Here is an 18,179-nt window from a genome sequence, read left to right as displayed (position 1 = left end):
AAAAAGGTTGAATAATTTATAAGCATATAAAAGGATATCACCTGTAAATCGTTGACTTGCCAGCAAAACTTCTCAGATGTGCCACCTCTGGCATGCGTACAATAGGTTTGCCATCTATGGCCTAGCCAATTTGGCTCAACATACCTTGAGCATATATGCTAATATTCCATGTTCCTATTGCTGAATTCTTATACAGGTTGTGCAACAGCTCTTCAACTTCATTCTCACGCACTTCTAACTCATCCTTCAATGTAGTATTAGCACTGTGCACCATGTTACATACACCTGGTTGATATATCTTAGCAAAGTGAACACTCGTTAACTGAACAACCTCATTAGCTTCTGCCACTAGAGTACCATCTGCATCCAGTAAAGTTATTCTTCCACATTCAATCTTTCTTTTACTTGCGACATAACAATAAAATTGTTTTGGATTACCATAAGCTTGCATAGTCAATTTCTTTTCATAATCCAGTTTAGCTTTCCACAATTCTCATTACTTTTCTGGCCTGTACTTTATATATTTCATAACCCTTCTTACTTTTATTTTCATGATATTCCTTCTACATGATCTTATTCTCATGGCGTTCTTTCTTAATAAGGTTGCACATCTGTTTCACTCCCACACTATTTATTCTTCAAACTCCAGGAATACATTCAGATACTGCTTCATGTAGCTCTTTTTCAAAAATTCCATTCATTGTTTGATATCTTTCCCATTTGGTAGCTGATACCATGGGACCAAAAAATAGTATTCTTGTATTGGTCATAATATTCAACCAGAAATACTGAATATGGAGATATAAAAGTTTTGCATTGTCTATACTGCATGTTTAATAAGGCCTAGTCAGAAGGTCAAATTCTGGATGATAGAGTAGAGGTCTCATAGTTTCCATTTGTAAAAATAAAAATAAAACTGAACTTGAGAATTACAGAGGGTGTACAATGTTCCAAGTAAGATATGTGTGAGCATATTTGAGAAGAGTAAAAAAATTATGGAAGAAAAACTCTGATAAGAACAAGCTGAGTTCAGGTCAAATAGTTGTTGGGACAGATTTTCAATTAAAAGAGGTATAGTTAAGAAATCATGAGAATAAAAGAAGGACCTTATTGTAGTTTTTTGTCATATGACAAGGAGCTGAGAGAAGAGCTTTACAACATACAACAATTATATGGAGTAAATGGAACATCATACAGAGCAAGTTACTAGTTGTTTAATAGACATGCACGTTAGTCATACCATATATTTTTTGAATAATGGCTTTACGCATGTAATAGAAAACTAAATATAATTTATTACTCCTATATATTTTGATCAATATGTCATGAGCTTCTTTCAGGGAGAAGACAGAAAAACTGGTAACAACATTTAAATTCTGAATACAAGAACTAGTCATGCAGCATGCGTATAATATCACGTGTCTCGGTCACAGCTGTCCAGTAGGAGGAAGCACTGTTCAGAGAATTGGGAATAGATGTTATAAGTAATTAATTAATTTTAAAATAATAAATAAATAAAAATATTAAAAAAATTTAACAACAATCACTTCCCAAAACTTAGAAATAGACATACAGTCTGTATAATTAAGGTTAGGATGGTGATGTAGGACTTCGCATGATTCAAAAAAATAGATGATGAAATTTGAATCTACTGTAGTCTGGTATCTTGCTACAGTTCCAGTCAACTCCGTATCTTGTGTCAATGACATGAGAAGCAAGGCCTGAACTTTCAGAATTTAAAAATGTTATATAATCTTGATGCTCTTCAATTCTCATAGTAGCAGAACAGCCAGTCTGTCCTAAGTAGCAAAGATGACAAGAACAGGGTATTTGATAAACACTAGACAAGGATAAAGGTGATAATGTACCTTTGATAGGTGGTAAGAAAGATGACAATTTCCATTCTGGTTTGGCAGTCTCATTATACCTAAATTTGTTGAGGTTTGGAAAGTTTTTCAGGGCTGAGGCAGATTCGAAGAATAGGCTTTCATATTTGTATTTGCTGCAGTGTGATAGAGTGGCTTTCTTCCAGCATATCCTGTGGTGGGTGTCCAGAGCATGGTCAGCTGGTCCTGAATGGCTGTATTGGTGGAACTGGATCTAGTCCTTGTGTTCAGATATTCTGATATTGGCTTTTCTGCCTTTTTGGCCATAGTAGGACAGTTTGCAACTGCAAGGGACCTGGTATATTCCTGGTAGGTCTAGGAGATGTGGCTGGTCTTTGGTGGAGCCGATAAAAGATGCCAATTTCTTATGTGGTTTGTCAGTAACTGTAAGGTCATATTTCTTTAGGATTTTTGTCAGTTTTTCTGATGTGCCCCAGATATACGGAATGGTGATAGATTTTGAGTAATCTCTGCTCTGAAGAGGGAGGAGGCGGGGGGGGGGGGGCAAATTGCATTACAGGGTTTTAATATTCTTTGGATTTTTTGGGTAAGAAAGTGTTAAGGATATGGTCACGGTCAGTAGTTAAGACACTGTTATTATAACTGATTAATTTTGCCCTGTTATATAGGGCTTTTATAATCCCATATTGTTGGGAGGTGGGGGGGGTGACTGCTGTTGAATATATCTACTTGTATGTGTAGGTTTTCTGTAAATGGAGAATGCTATGGATCTATCAGGCTAGCATGTAATCAGAGTGTCTAGGAATGGGAGACTGTTGTTTTCCTTTTCCAAGGTAAATGGAAAACACATCATCTAGTTGGCCACATGACCTGGATACACTCCAAAATTTCTTAACACATCTAAACAGTCAACACTTTAGGATCCCATTTACCCTTGGAAAAAGAAACAACAGTCTCCCATTCCTAGATACTCTGATTATACACGAGCCTGATGGATCCCTGTCATTCTACGTTTACAGAAAACCTACACATATAGATAGATACATTCACCATCATTCACTCCCCCTCCCCCTCACAATGATATGTTATTATTAAAACCCTATATAACAGGGCAAAATTAATCGCTTTTGATAACAGTGCCGTAACTACTGAACTTGACCATATCCTTAACACTTTCTTAGCCAATGGCTACAACTCCAAAAAATATTAATACTTTGTATCTGCAACCTCCCCCCCCCCCCCCTTTTCAGAGCAGGGATTACTCAAAATCTATCACCATTCCATATATCTGGGGCACATCTAAAAAATTGACAAAAATCCTAAGGAAATACGACCTTACAACCACTTACAGACCACATAAGAGATTGGCATCTCTTATCTGCTCCACCAAAGACCAGCTACATCCCCTAGACCACCAGGAGTATACCAGGTACCTTGCAGTTGCAGACTGTCCTACTATGGCCAAACAGGCAAGCAAATGACTTCACATCAGTTGCCTTAGTATCCAATAATGCAAAAACTGGTCTGACCATTTTTATATGACAAAACCTGTGGTGAATTCATCGCTAAAAACACGTGTACTAACCACAGTGATAACTTTTAATGCGTAAATATTTCATCCCAAGTATCTTGGGACATCATCAGTACAGTAATTCAAACAATACTAGGAATAACATACAGTTAGGGGTACATGATTACAATGGAATCTCAATATGCGTGCAGTAACGTGTTATAGAAGTAAATTAAAATATAACTGAACAAAAAAAAATAAAAAAGAACGTATATAAAGATTATTTTACACAATTTTCTATGACAATTTCCCATACTTTAGGAATAGTAAGAATGTCGTCGTGGTTTAAATTTGGTCTGTGTAGTAAGGCTTCAGCACTTTCTTTATATAAACGTTCATGTTTATATAAATGTTTGGCATCATTAAATTACTAGTTTCCAGAGCACACAAATTCGGCTCCTCTGAAGAATCTCTAAACCAAGAACTAGAAATAATAAAAAATACAGCCATACTAAATGGATATAATCTTAAAACAACTCAAAAAATCATCAGTCACTTCCCCGCACATCAACCCAGACAAGAAGAAGTCCATAGGATTCCCATGCCTTACGTCAAAAGGCATCTCCGAACGTCTTTCAAAAATTATCAAGAAATACAATTTTGCCACTACTTACAAACCCATCAACCAAATCTATAACTTGTTACCTTCTCCTAAGGACAAACTCTCACCTCTGATGTTACCTGGCATTTATGAGATCCCATGCTCCTGCAAATTGTCTTACTGTGGACAGACAGATAGATCTATTCAGAAACGCATCTCGGAACATCAAGACCACATTCATCTTTTCAAACCGCACAAATCTGGTCTCTCTCAACATGAGTTGAAAATCTGAACCATAGGATCCATTGGGAAAAGTAGAAACTTTTATATATAAACATAAACTGGTGATTAGTTTACGGAATTAACAACGCATATAAAGTATATTAATTAAAGGTAACTTTAATGAATAACTTCTATATTTCGGCAACGTCACATTTTATGGTGGGTATCTAAGGCATGGTCTGCCAGCCCAGAGCGGCTGTACTGGTGAAACCGGATGTAGTCTTTGTGTTCTGAAATCCTGATATTTGTTGTTCTGCCTGTTTGGCCAAAGTAGGACAATTTGCAGCTGCAAGGGACCTGGTATACACCAGGTAGGTCTAGGGGAAGTGGTTGGTCTTTGGTAGAGCGGATAAGGGATGCCAACTTTTTATATGGTTTGTAACAGGAAGTAAGGTCATATTTTTTGAGGATATTGGTTATTTTCTCAGAGGTGCCCTGGATGTAGGGGATGGTGGTAGACTTGGTGTAATCTTTATTGTGGAGGGGGGGGTTGTGGTTTACTGGTTTTAGTATTTTTTGGGGTTATAGCCATTGGCTAAGAAAGTGTTGAGGATGTGGTTTAGTTCAGTAGTTAGGGGCTTGTCATCTGAGCAGATTAATTTTGCCCTGTTATATAGTGTTTTTATAACCCCATATTGTTGTGGGGGGGGACTGCTGGTGAATGTATCTGCCAGTATGGGTGGGTTTTCTGTGAACAGAGAAAACCAAAGATCCATCAAGTTGGCGGGTGATCAAAGTGTCTAGGAAGGGGAGGGTGTTGTTTTCCTCTTTTTCTAAGGTGAACTGGACTCTGGAGTGTTGGTTGTTTAAGTGTGTTAGGAAGGAGTGTGTCTGAGCCATGTGGTCAAATAGCAAATACATCATCCACATAACGAAGCCAAATAGTGGGTTTTTGTGGGGCGGAGTTTAAGGCTTTCTCTTCAAATGTCTCCATAAAGAAATTGGCCAAGGGTGGGGAAAGCGGTGAACCCATGGCTGTCCCTCTATCTGTTTGTAGAACTTTCCTTGCCAAACGAAATAGCCTGAGTTCATTGTGAACTGAAATAGGGCTGAGATATCGGGAGGAAACTTGGCTTGGATGAGCTCTAGGGTTTCTTTGAGTGGGACATTAGTGAATAGGGAGGAGACGTCCCTTGCAGCTGCAAATTGTCCTACTTTGGCCAAACAGGCAGAACAACAAATATCAGGATTTCAGAACACAAAGACTACATTCGGTTCCACCAGTACAGCGGCTCCTGGCTGGCAGACCATGCCTTAGATACCCACCATAAAATTTGTTGGAAGAAAACAAAAATAATTCATCGCAGCAAGTTTAAATACGAAAGATTATTCAAAGAATCTTCAGCAGCTCTAAAAAACGTTCCTAACCTCAACAAATTTGGGTGCATGAAACTACCCCAAATTTGGGAAACTTACATTATGAGAACTTCAGCCCAACTGCCAAGACTACCAAATTAGCCCGCCAGAGGGCACCATTAGGACTTTAGGAACAATATTAGTTTCTTGCTTTCTTCCTCATTTGCTTTGTGTTAGTGCCTGCGTGCACATACCATATCTTTATGTTCCTGAAGATGGCAATGTGACGTTGCCAAAATATAGAAGTTATTCATTAAAGTTACCTTTAATTAATATACTTTATATGCGTTGTTAATTCCGTAAACTAATCACCAGTTATGTCTGACCAACATATAAGCCTTGCTACTATAAACATGAACGTTTATATAAAGAAAGTGCTGAAGCCCTGCTACACACCAAATTAAACTGCAACGATGTTCTTACTATTCCTAAAGTATGGGAAATTGTCTTACAAAATTGTGTAAAGTAATCTTTATATATGTTATTTTTTTATTTTATTTTATTTTTTTTTGTTCAGTTATATTTTCATTTAGTTCTATAACATGTTACTGCACACATATTGAGATTCCATTGTAATCATGTGCCCTAACTGTATGTTATTCCTAGTATTGTTTGAATTACTGTACTGATGATGTCCCAAGATACTTGGGATGAAATATTTACATATTAAAAGTTATCACTGTGGTTAGTACTACTCAGACCAGTTTTGACCTTTATTGAGGTCTCATCAGCGGCAACTAGACTCAGAGGAGATACTAAGGTTGAAGTAATGCAGAAGTCATATACAGTATATCCCATGTACTTATTCTTTTATTTTACTTTATTCCATATATATTTTATTTATTCTGAATTAAAAAAAAAAACTTATTCTTTTTAGGATCTGTTTATTGAAGTTCAGGCATTCTGTATTGAATTCAGCAGAATCAGAGAAGCAGCAGCATTGTTCCGACTTCTGAAACAGCTAGACAGTGGAGAACAAGGGCCAGTTCAAGTGCAGCAACCACAACCAACCAATACAAATAAATGATTTGATCTGCTATTACATAATTCAGGTGCTAAATAATGTTTTGTTACTTGTCAGAATATTGTCCAACCAGATACAAAATTACCAATTATATTTTGCAATTTGGTTGATGAATTAGCATCTTTGATATCATGAGGTTGTTTTATATCCATAGTATTTTCATATAGCCAATCCATAAAATTTAAAACTTTTCAGAATAGCAATTTAAACTTTATATAAATTTTATATAAAATATGGATATAAAAGTGGGAGGAGGTTAGAAAGCATTCATAATTTTTGTTTTATTCAGTCTAATCCTTTGATTATAAAATTTGTTATGTTTAAATGCAAACTTTGAAGAGCAACAAGGAAATTAATTATTCTTATTCCTTGTTAGTTTTGATTTCCTATTCATAAAGATGTGAATAAATGTTTCCCTCTCACTTTCTGTTATGATTTTTAAACTTGACTGTCTTTGTATATAGAAACTGTGTCATATTAAGGGTGTTATTAGTATACAGAGGGAAACCAAGTACAAAGGTGGGGGGTGAATTGAAGTTGAAGTGCATCCTTATTTCTTTCCATAATAAGAATGCAAGTGAATTCAAGTAGGTGAGTAAAAAATGAACACTCATATCCAGTGTTTGTTCATTATTTATAAGCATTTGTCATGTATGATATAAAAAAGTCAAATATAAATAATTCTGTGTGTGTTAGAAACAACTTCTTAACTTTTGTATATATTGTGGCAACAGCAGAGTATTAAAAACAAACTAAGCCTCTTTTGGCCGTGACTGAAGAATTTTCTCTTTTCCTAACTGAAGCATAAAATAATGTTAACAATCATGCAAGTTGGTGTTATATGGAAAGCCTGAGATCTGTATCTATGTGCATGCAAACTGAACTCTGTGTAATATAATTGTAACATTTGTACAGTTCATCAGCTTGGTTGTCTGCATAAGAGTATTTTTTTAATAAGTTCAGAGAAACAATGCTCTGGACTAGATTTCATTGAAGATATTTCTGATAAAAATGGCTGGTCAGTAATTTTTCAGTAACTTCCTCCTTATTTAGACAATTTTATTTATTGATAATCATCTCATTATTATATCTTACATTGTAATATGGATTTTTTTTAATATTAAAACTAGCTTTTCTGAAAAGTGATGAGAGGCCATTATACACACTTCTAGTTGGATAATTTATTATTATTATTATGAATTTTTTCTATTGTTTAAATGGGAATACTTCCTTTTAAACACTTGTTACTTGGCTGTTAATTTTATACAGAAGTTTCATATGTACTTCCTTTTTTTTAAAAAAACATTTATCTGAATTTTAGTGTATCACAATTTGCCATATTGCTAGGTTTCATTCATCATTTTTGTATGAATATTTAATTCTTAATTCATTTGCTTTATCTACATGGAGGTAAATATATTTTGTATCAGTTTAATTGCTCTGGAAAGTGTTTGAATAATAATAAAATTAACATTATATGATCACTTAAAATGGAATATGGGAATTAATGCATCAATCTTATAAAGGTTGTTCTGCTTGCAAAATTTTGCCAAACAAGGCTTCTTTTTAATTAAATGCTGCCATTTTTGCACTTTGTTACTTCATTACTATCAATTACTGATGTAATTGATAATGCAGGTTACTTTTTAATATCCTGCAATGTTTGTGTATTGATGATCAGCATACATGAATTCAGAAAATTGTGATATATTATTCATACTTTTGATGTTTAATATTTTTATTATATGTAAAATTTAACTTGAAACGAAAAAAAAGTTTGTACTATTTTAAGACTGAAAACGTGAAATTTTAATAGTGAAGTAACTATATGAATACAATATTAATTGTATCTTTCTGTATACACATTTTCATTTTATTTAATGATCTATTACATGACTACTATAGTTGTAAATAAAATCACATGCCATTCTATGTACAGAAATATGACGTTCCTTTTTTTTTATGTGTCTGGCATTTTTTAAATCAACTACATTTCATTATGTTATTATATATACTTGTTTTATAAAACTTGGAATAATCATAATAAAATTTGTTATTGTTTTCATAGTTATAGTTTGTTAATCATCATCATTCTAAAAATATTTAGAATATTTTACGTTACATTTATCAATTATATTGTGAAGCTTAGATAATTAATTTTATATGCATCTTAAAATCAAGCGATGTTTCTATAGAAAGATAAATGAAAGAGGAAGACAAGAACATTCTTCAGTAGATTTGAAGCTGGAATATGAATGGAGGTTGAACAGCATTTGGTCTTGTTTTTACTGGCATAGAGAAAAGAAAGAAATGAAGAAAGTGATTCTAGTATGTGACAGTTGAATCATCGATTAATCAAATTGCCTTCCTCTGGATAGCATCAGAAATTTTAATGAAGGTTTTTGGCACACCATTTTATAATGTGGTTAATTGTATTCTAAGGTCTGGCAGATTTAGATATTTGTATAGAATTAGTACATGTGAAAAGTGGTGTCTTGAACATAAGAGGATGCTGAATTTTTTGGAGGCGGAGGAGACTGTAGATATGTGTTTGTGCTAGGAAAGACTTAAGGTCTAAGTCAGCCCAAGAATAAAAATCAGATTCTGAGTGGAAATCCAAATATTATCAAAGAAAAGGAGGAATGAAGTGAGATGTTTCTTAGCAGAAAAAAAGCCAGAGTTGGGTTTTGGTAGCAAATGAAGAGGGGGGAAATGTATGCTCTCATCAAAAGTATGGAGAGGATTTGAGGTCAGTGAGTTTTCCCAGAGATGCTGATATTGATATCTGAAGAGAGGAAACCATTCACCATGCAAATGAACAACTAGAGAGAAACAGGACATTTGGTTGCAAAGGATGGAAGATGCTGTCAGATGACTATTGTCCTATTTAAACAGAAACATTTTTGGATGTGTTACAAGTATCAAATTTCAAGTAAATCTGCAGGACTACAAATATATCTTTTTCACTGATGACTAGACAAGCCGTTCATGCATTTTGTAAAATGCACCAAAATAGTGTTTTTGGAAGAATGGAAGTAGTTTCAATACTGAATAAGGACAACTCCATCCTTTTGTAGGGATTCTTACTCTCCTCATTAGAAGTTGGGGACAATCTTACATTACTTATAATGTATTTTTGTCAGCTTGGGTGATCTTTTTTTATTCATTTATTTATTATTTTTAACCTCCAATGAAATAGTTTGTTTCTGGTTGTGTTAAGGTTAGTTTATTATATAAATAATATGAACAAATAAATCCTCTAGCATCTTTTATTTCCCAAAGAGAGTAGGCAGAGCTCCTTTATTCCTAAGCTTCTTTTTGAAGATTACTAGGCAGCCAGTATTCATCCTTCAAGCATTTACTGCTAGAGAACAAACTGTCAATAAATCAGTGCTTTCATCTTGTGGCCCTAAATTCTAACACTTGTATTAAAAAAAAAAAAAAAAAATTAGCTAATACCTTTCTATTCCCATATATTGGGAGTAGGCGAGACTGTTTAGCCCTATCTAACTTTTGGAGACTAAGTGGGTAGTTCAATCTCTACTGGCAGCCAATCAGAGATAGCTGGCCCAAGGCTATCACTAATTAAGCGGCACGCAATAGAGAGACGACTTAACAAGTGCTGCCATCTCGTGGTCCCTAACAATATATTTAATGTCTGAAATGTGGGTTCTACGGTCGATTTTCTTGAGTTTATGGGATGAAAAACCCGAGTTTCCTGGAGAAAAAAAACCCACTTGCCCATACCAGAGATAGACTAACTTGGGAACCTGTCGAAAAAAGACTTAGAAAAATTTCCTCTAGTTGATGACTAGATTCGAAACAAAGTCTTCCTTCGTGTGGTCAAGTGCCATGGTGTGCAAACGCCACATCCACTGAGCTACACAGGCTCCCTACACTTGTATTATTGTCTAATAGTGTAAGTTCTACATTTGAGTTCCTTGACATGACGAGAAAAACAGTAAAAGCTCCTATGCCACTTCCAGAGGACTACACAGAAACCTTTATTATATATATATATATATAGAATAACGCATCAAGATAGGGGTGGGACAAAGGGATCACTGCATTTCATGTATACTAATGCCAGGAGTATTAGGAACAAGAAGGAAGAATTTTTGGCCTTGATTGGCTCTTCCTGGCCACAGGTTATTGGCATTAGTGAAACATGGCTGACGGAAGATGATATAGTTAGTAGGATAGAATGTGTAGGTTATAGTGTGTTTAGGAGGGACAGAGAAAATAAAATGGGGGGAGGGATGTTATTGATGATAGCTGATGAACTGCATCCAAGGAGAATTGAAGTTGTATTGCAGGATAGTGAAAGGAGCTCATCTGAGGCTATTTGGTGTGAGATTGAGACTGGCAGAATAAAATATACAGTTGGGTGCTGCTATAGACCAGGTGATGGAATAGATGGTGGAGATAGTATGCATAAACAAATTGATGAAATGAGTGGAAGGAGGGTAATTATTATGGGGGATTTCAACTATGGTAACATTGATTGGAAGGAGGAGAGGACACATGTGAGGAAGGAAATGGATTTTATTCAATTAAGGGATAACTATCTGAGACAGCATGTAATTGAAAATACTAGGGGTGTGAGAGTGCTTGACCTGGTAATAGCATCTCACAATTTGACTAAGTCTTGACCTGGAAGGTGGCTAAAGGTGTGGAATTTTTGATTAAGACAGGGTATATGTGGAATTATTACCATGCTGGGAAGTATGACAAGCTTAGGAGATTACTTGGATCAGTGCCATGGCATGTACAACTGCAAGGGCTGGACGTCGATAGAGCATGGGAAGTGGTCAAGGAGTGTTTACAGGAGGTTATGGCTGATTGTATACCTAGGGTCCGAATAGTAAAACAAGTAGGGGTTAAATGGATGAATAACACCATTAAGCTTGAGCTGCAAAAAAAGAAACAACTGTGGAGGGAATTTAAAGAAAGGGGGTGACCTGCAGGCACACAAACGGTATAAAGTGCAGGCCAGAAGGGTAACAAGTGTGGTAAAAACAGCAAAAGCCGATTATGAAAGGAAACTAGTTATGCAAGCAAAAGAGAATCCCAAACAGTTCTTTCAATATGCTGCAAGCAAGAAAAAACTGTACATGGCAAAATGATTTTAAGGAATGACGATGGTAAGGAGGTCACTGAAAGAGTCGATATAGTGGAGTTACTGAGTGTGCACCTTGCAAAAGTATATCATCCAGGTGGTGACATTGAAAAAATGAAGGAACCATTAGTTTATACGGGAATTGTGATGAATGAAGTGGAGGTGAATAGTCTATTACAGAACCTTAATGTGAATACATCTGTGGGATTGGATGGTATACCGGCACGGGTCTTGTGTGAAGCGGCTAAGGAATTATCAGTGCCCTTGACCATGTCTAATCTGAGTCTCGGGTCTGGTTTAGTCCCGAAGGTGTGGAAAGAGGGGAAAATAGTTTCACTGCATAAAGGAGAATCCAAGACTATGGTTGCAAATTACCGACCGATCAGCATATCAGGAGTCGTCAAGGTTTTGGAAAAAGTAGTCAAGGGAAAAATACAGGAATGGATTGAAAATGAGATACTGTACAGGGGACAGCATGGCTTTGTGAAGGGTAGATCATGCCTCAGTAACTTGCTCAATTTTTATAACAGGGTGATGGCTGAACTGGATAAGTGAAATGGGTTTACAGTGATACTGCTGGACCTGGCAAAGGCATTTGACAGGATACCACATGGAATACTAATCCGTAAACTACAACATATGGGAATGGATATAGGGTTGGTGAGATGGATAGGTAGGTGGTTGATGGAGAGATATCAAAGAGTAGTTTATTCAGGAGTAGAGTCGAAAAGACGGCCTGTGACTAGTGGTGTGCCACAGGGTTCTGTTCTTGGACCACTGCTGTTTAATCTGTTCATTAACGACATAAGGAAGGATCTAAGTGGAACAGTTCATTTGTTTTCGCTGATGATGCAAAGTTGGGTAGGGCGATAGTGAATGCAGAAGATGTCAAAGTCTTGCAGGATGACTTACATAGATTGGAGTTCTGGGCTAAGGAGAATGGATGTCAATTTAATGTGACAAAATGTAAGGTTATGCATTTTGGGATGAAAAGATTAGCAGCAGTATAGCACATTGGTGGAACTGTACTCCAAGAGATTGATGAGGCCAGGGACTTTGAAGTGTTGGTGGATAGGGAGATGAAGTTTAGGGGACGCATTGCGAAAGTAGCTAAATCAGCTCATCAACTCACTTGGTTGTTGAAATTTAACTTGCCAAGCAGAGACAAGCAGATTATTGTACCTGTGTACCAAGCCCTGATAAGACCTCATCTCGACTACTGTGCCCAGATTTGGTCACCTCGGTTCCTTCTTGATGGGGAGGAGGTGGAGAGGATCAAGAGGCGAGTGACTAAGATGATAGCAGGTCTATGGAATGAACCATATGAGAACAGGTTGAAGATTTGTGGGTTGCAGAAACTAGTTGATATGCGGAAAAGGGGAGATATGATTGAGACATTCAAATTGCTAAAAGGATTCTATAGGATATTTTTGAGATCAGGACTGGTGGTGGGAGAACTAGGGGACACCTATTGAAGCTGGGCAAGAGTGTGGTTAGCAGGGGTGTTAGAGCTGGGTTGTTCTTTACTTTTAGAGTGGTAAATGAGTGGAATAAGCTGCCAGAGTGTTGTGGGTGCTATGACAGTGAGCGAGTTCAAGGCAAGGTATGATAGATACTGTGAGAATGTCGAATAGTTGTGTGGACATGATGTTTAGGGCCTCCCTCGATGAGTCTAAGGACTCCCTGGAGTAGCCCGAAATAATAATAATAATAATAATATATATATGTGTGTGTGTGTGTGTGTGTGTGTGTGTGTATATATATATATATATATATATATATATATATATATATATATATATATATAATGGATGGGTTTTTATCCATAGTCTATGCATCCCAGAGAAAATCCATTCTGAGTTTGATTGTCAGTCTTTCTTTGAACTTTTCATAATTTTGTTGATCTCTGACATAGGTGTAAACATTTACTCCCAGGAACTTGGTTTTTAATCCCATAGCTAAAGAATATCAACTGTAGAACTCGCTATTTAAGATGATATATAGGATCAGCGAGAATGAGATGTCCTCTGCCATACTCTTATCCAGATGCCAAGTAAACATCATTGATAATCTTGGACCAGCTGTTATTATTGGCTAATTGTGGAGTTGTCTGAACCCTATTTTTCAAAATGTTAGGGCTAAATTTTTGAAGATAGAGTGACAGCTAATCTACACCCTTTGTCCAAAAAGAAACGAACCTTTCGAAAATAGAAGAAATTAGTGGAGTCACCTGTTGTATCTTGTTGTTGTCGAAAGCGACAACCTTCATTTGTGTTTTGTCAACTGTTTGAGATTTCTTTCATCAGAACCTAGTTATAGTGCCAAGCAGTGGCGGCCTGTACATAAGCACTGCGACACTGCAGCACCCCCAAGGAAAAAATGAAAAAATTAAATTTTGTTTGTGTTTATAAATAATAACAATGTTTACAAGATTATATAAATGCAGTACATGTTAAAGGTTACAGCTTATGTTTTGACATTGATTGAATAGTTAATTGGAATTGTTCGATTAACGCTTTAGATTATGAAACAAATGCACTGCGATCTAACGTCGATATTCATTTGCTCTTGTCATTGCATGTTACATCATTCCCAACTGTAACTGCTGAAATGGCAGTGTATTTTTAGTAAGTTTATGCGCCTTATTTCTGTGAGATATTATTATTATTATTATTATTCCTGATACCTCCAAGGAGTCCGAAGACTCATCGCGGGAGGACATCTTCAACTATCTCTACACCTTACCTCTACTACGAATCAACGCGATCTACCGCCCACCTCCAACACCACAACTAGTAATTTTTGTCTGTAAATTGCATGTGTTCTGAAGGGCCGATTTGTATGTATGCGGGATGAAAAACCCGAGTTTCCGGGAGAAAAAACCCTGCTACCTCCGTATGAGATCGGCTAACTCACCATCGATTGAAATCGACCAGATAAAGATTCCTCCCGTCGCGACGAGAATCGAACTTAGGCCTATTCCAATCGAAGGGCGCAATGAACTGTCGTTCTTCCAATTGCTATGAAACGTTTATTATTGGTACGTGTGCCTTGTGAACTATTTTTTGTAAATCTTATTTTATTTTGTTAAAATAACATAATTATTTATTATAGATACAAGGCTGAATTATGACGAGTATCACTGTTGAAAATATGAAAAGAATATTTTTTCAATTATCGTTACACGAAACAAATGCACTGCGATCTAACGCCGATATTCGTTTGCTTTCGTTGCAAGTTACGTCATTAGATACCACTTGGGCAGTGTATCTTATGCCTGTGCTCGTTATTTCTGTGAGATATGAAACACTTATTATTGGCGCGTGTTCGTGGTGAACTATTTTTTTTTGTAAATCTTATTTTATTTTGTTAAATAACATATAATTATTTATTTATTATAAATACAAGGCTGAATTATGACGAGTGTCACTGTTGAAAATATGAAAAGAATTATATATTTTCAATTATCGTTATACGATTTTTAGTATGTAAATTTATTTATTTATAAATTCATTACTGATTAGGGGATTTTTTTTTTTTTTTTTTTTTTTTTTTTTTTTTTTTTGTATATGCAGCACCCCCACTTAAAATTTTAACCGTCCGCCACTGGTGATGAACGGTCGGAAAATGAGTTTCAAACAGAAACTCATTTCAAACACAAATGATTGACATTTGTGTTAAACTTGATAAAAGTTTTACCGAAACGCATCAAATGCTTCAAAAAGCATACAGTGATGAATGCTTATTCTGTACTCATGTTTACGAGTGGTTGAAGCGATTTCAAAGTGGTCGTGAGACACTTGAGGATGACGAAAAGCCGGGACGTCCAAAAACGACTGAGTGAAGTTATCATTCAAAAAGTGCGTGATTTCATCAAAGAAAACCCGAAATCGTCCGTGAGATTGATTGAAGATGAATTGGGGATTCCAAAATCAACTGTGCGCAAAATTTTGACCGAGAATTTTTCCCCCTTCGTAAATTGAATTCGCGATTTGTTCCCCACAAGTTGACCGACGACCAAAAAATGTATCGAATTGAACACTGCAAGGACCTCATTAAAAGCGCTTAAGGACTCAAACTTCCTTGAAACGATCGTTGCTGGTGATGAAGCGTGGTGTTTTGAGTATGAGCCCAAAACAGAGTACTGAATGGAGACCACCAGAAGAGGCGCATCCGAAAATAAGTCGCTTGGAGAAGTCAAAAGTAAAGAAAATGCTGATTTGTTTCTACGATTCCAAGGGCATTATCCACAAAGAATTCATTCCACCTGGCCAAACGGTCAATGGTGAGTTTTATCTGAAAGGATTGAAGCGATTGACGAAAATTCGTTGCGTATGGCATGAATATCATTATGCAGGCAGCTGGTCACTTTTGCATGATAATGCACCATCTCATCGTTCGAACACAGCCAGCCAGTTTTTGAGGAGAAACCAAGTTTGTGTGTTGGATCACTCGGCGTATTCACCTGATTTAGCACCTGTGACTTCTTCCTCTTCCCCCGACTTCATTTGCCAATGAAAGGAAAGCGATACGACACCATTCAAGCGACAGTAACCGCGACCCTCAACAGTATCCCAAAAACCGATATAAAAACTCATTTAGCTAATTAATTGGCATTGCCAAACGCTATATCGAAGCTGAGGGAGAGTATATTGATCGAAATAAATGATTTCAATAATTATAATTGGCCTGTGTTTTATTTTCTATCAAAAGTTAGGTATCTTTTTGGACAGAGGGTGTACATTCTTAGCTGCCACTGATAACTGGAAGTTTATAAATTATTTCATAGACATCAGGGAAGAGAGAGTATGGCAGACACCTGCATCCACATGATTGTCTATAACTCTTACATGCACTATCTACAAATAATTGTCCAGACACTAGCAATTTACAGTTGTTACCAGCAGGCAAATCCTAATATTGGGTATGTTCACCTTTGGCTTTGATCACCTCCTGCACATTTTGCAGGAAGCTTTCCAGTAATGTGCGGCAGTGATCAGGTGGAATATATCCCCATTCTTACATCAAAGCAAAACTGAGTTCAGTGACAGATGGAGGACATGCTGCTCTGGACCTCAATCACCACTCCAGTTTGTCCCAAAGGTGTTCGATAGGGTTTAGGTCAGAACCCTGCACAGGCCAGGACAGTCATTTAACACCGATCTCTTCATACGATTCGATAACAATTGCAGCTTTGTAGCATTACCATCTTGATAGTAACGTGAGTCTGTTCCATAAAAACTCCACAGTGTAGGCAGCACCTGATTATCTAGAATATCAAGGTACTGAACTACCTCCATGGAATCATGGACAACAACCAGTGGTCCCACTCCAAGCCAGCTGAATGCATCCAACCATTGCTCTTTCACCACCAAACTTTACTATGGGTATAACGCACTGTGGTAACAAGCATTTACCACGCTGCCTCCACACCCTGCCATCAGACTGCAAACAGGTGAACCTTGATTCATCGTTCCAGAGTACCATTTTCCACTGGTCAATTGTCCAATTCTCAAGCTCTTTGCACCAGACCAGACAAGCCAACTTGTTCGTTGTTGTGATGTTCGTCTTTTGTGCCGCTGGTCTGTGGAAACTCAGTAAATGGAGTTCTTCCATATTAGTGTTCACCATGGTGTTACTAGCGCTGTGGAACTCATCACAGACCCATGGCTGCCATGGATCTGGGTGTTTTCCTGTACTGGTGATGCCAGAATGTCTCCATATGCTGATCACATCGCCAACTGTTGATTGTGGTTGCTCCAGTTGAGGGGCAATGGCACATATGGATATGTCACCAGTGTGACAGCCCACAATGGCACCTCTCTCTAGAAGTCACTCATTTCGCATGTTGCCATACCACCTGTATTCATCTGCAACGATGAAATACTGCTTCTTACGATCAGTATATCAGTTTTTGTTATTAACAAACATTCAAACAACAGGGGTGTCTGGATAGTTATTGGTAGGTAGCACATATTATTACTTGAGATAATGAAAATCAGCTAATGCCTTTTTATTCCCGTATATAGGGAGCAGGCGAGGCCGTTTAGCCCTATCTAACTTTTAGAGACTGAGTGGGCAGTTCAATCTCCACTGGCAGTCAATCAGGGATAGCTGGCCCAAGGCTATCACTAATTAAGAGGCATGCAGTGAAGAGAGACGGCTCAACAAGTACCGCCATCTCGTGGTCCCTAACTCTAACACAATATATTTGATGTCTGAAAAATAGTGCGGGTTCTACGGTCAATTTTCTTGAGTTTACGGGACGAAAAACCAGCTTTTCCGTGCCAGAGATTGACTAACTTGGGAATTGGTCGAAAAAAGGCTTAGAAAAATTTCTTCTAGTCGCCGACTAGATTCGAAACCAAGAAGTCTTCCTTCGTGCGGCCAAGCGCCATGTTGTGCAAACGCCACATCCACTGAGCTACCACAGGCTCATT

At 37.0% G+C, this 18,179-nt stretch overlaps 1 protein-coding gene and 1 long non-coding RNA gene across 5 annotated transcripts in view; one reads left to right on the top strand and one right to left on the bottom strand.

Moving 5' to 3' along the window:
* Not11 (CCR4-NOT transcription complex subunit 11) overlaps positions 1-13,363 on the top strand; it is a 172,708-nt gene extending 159,345 nt beyond the window's left edge. For 3 of the 4 annotated variants that reach the window (XM_090404488.1, XM_090404487.1, XM_090404489.1), the window contains one exon: positions 6,474-13,363. In XM_090404488.1, coding sequence (XP_090260614.1) covers positions 6,474-6,623 — 150 coding nt within the window. In that variant the 3' untranslated portion in view covers positions 6,624-13,363. The remainder of the gene's footprint in view (positions 1-6,473) is intronic. The other variant, XR_016549416.1, reaches the window with a different exon arrangement.
* Positions 1-18,179, bottom strand: part of LOC150099660 (uncharacterized) — a 64,465-nt gene that overhangs the window by 11,226 nt on the left and 35,060 nt on the right. The gene's annotated exons all lie outside the window — the stretch shown is intronic.

This window comes from Typopeltis vanoorti, chromosome 14, assembly GCF_054136105.1.
Source record: "Typopeltis vanoorti isolate ZY-2024b chromosome 14, IOZ_Tvanoo_1.0, whole genome shotgun sequence".
In the NCBI taxonomy this organism is placed as follows: domain Eukaryota; kingdom Metazoa; phylum Arthropoda; class Arachnida; order Uropygi; family Thelyphonidae; genus Typopeltis; species Typopeltis vanoorti.
The sequence above is the reverse complement of the archived record's forward strand: the minus strand, read 5'-3'. Positions and strand labels throughout refer to the sequence as shown.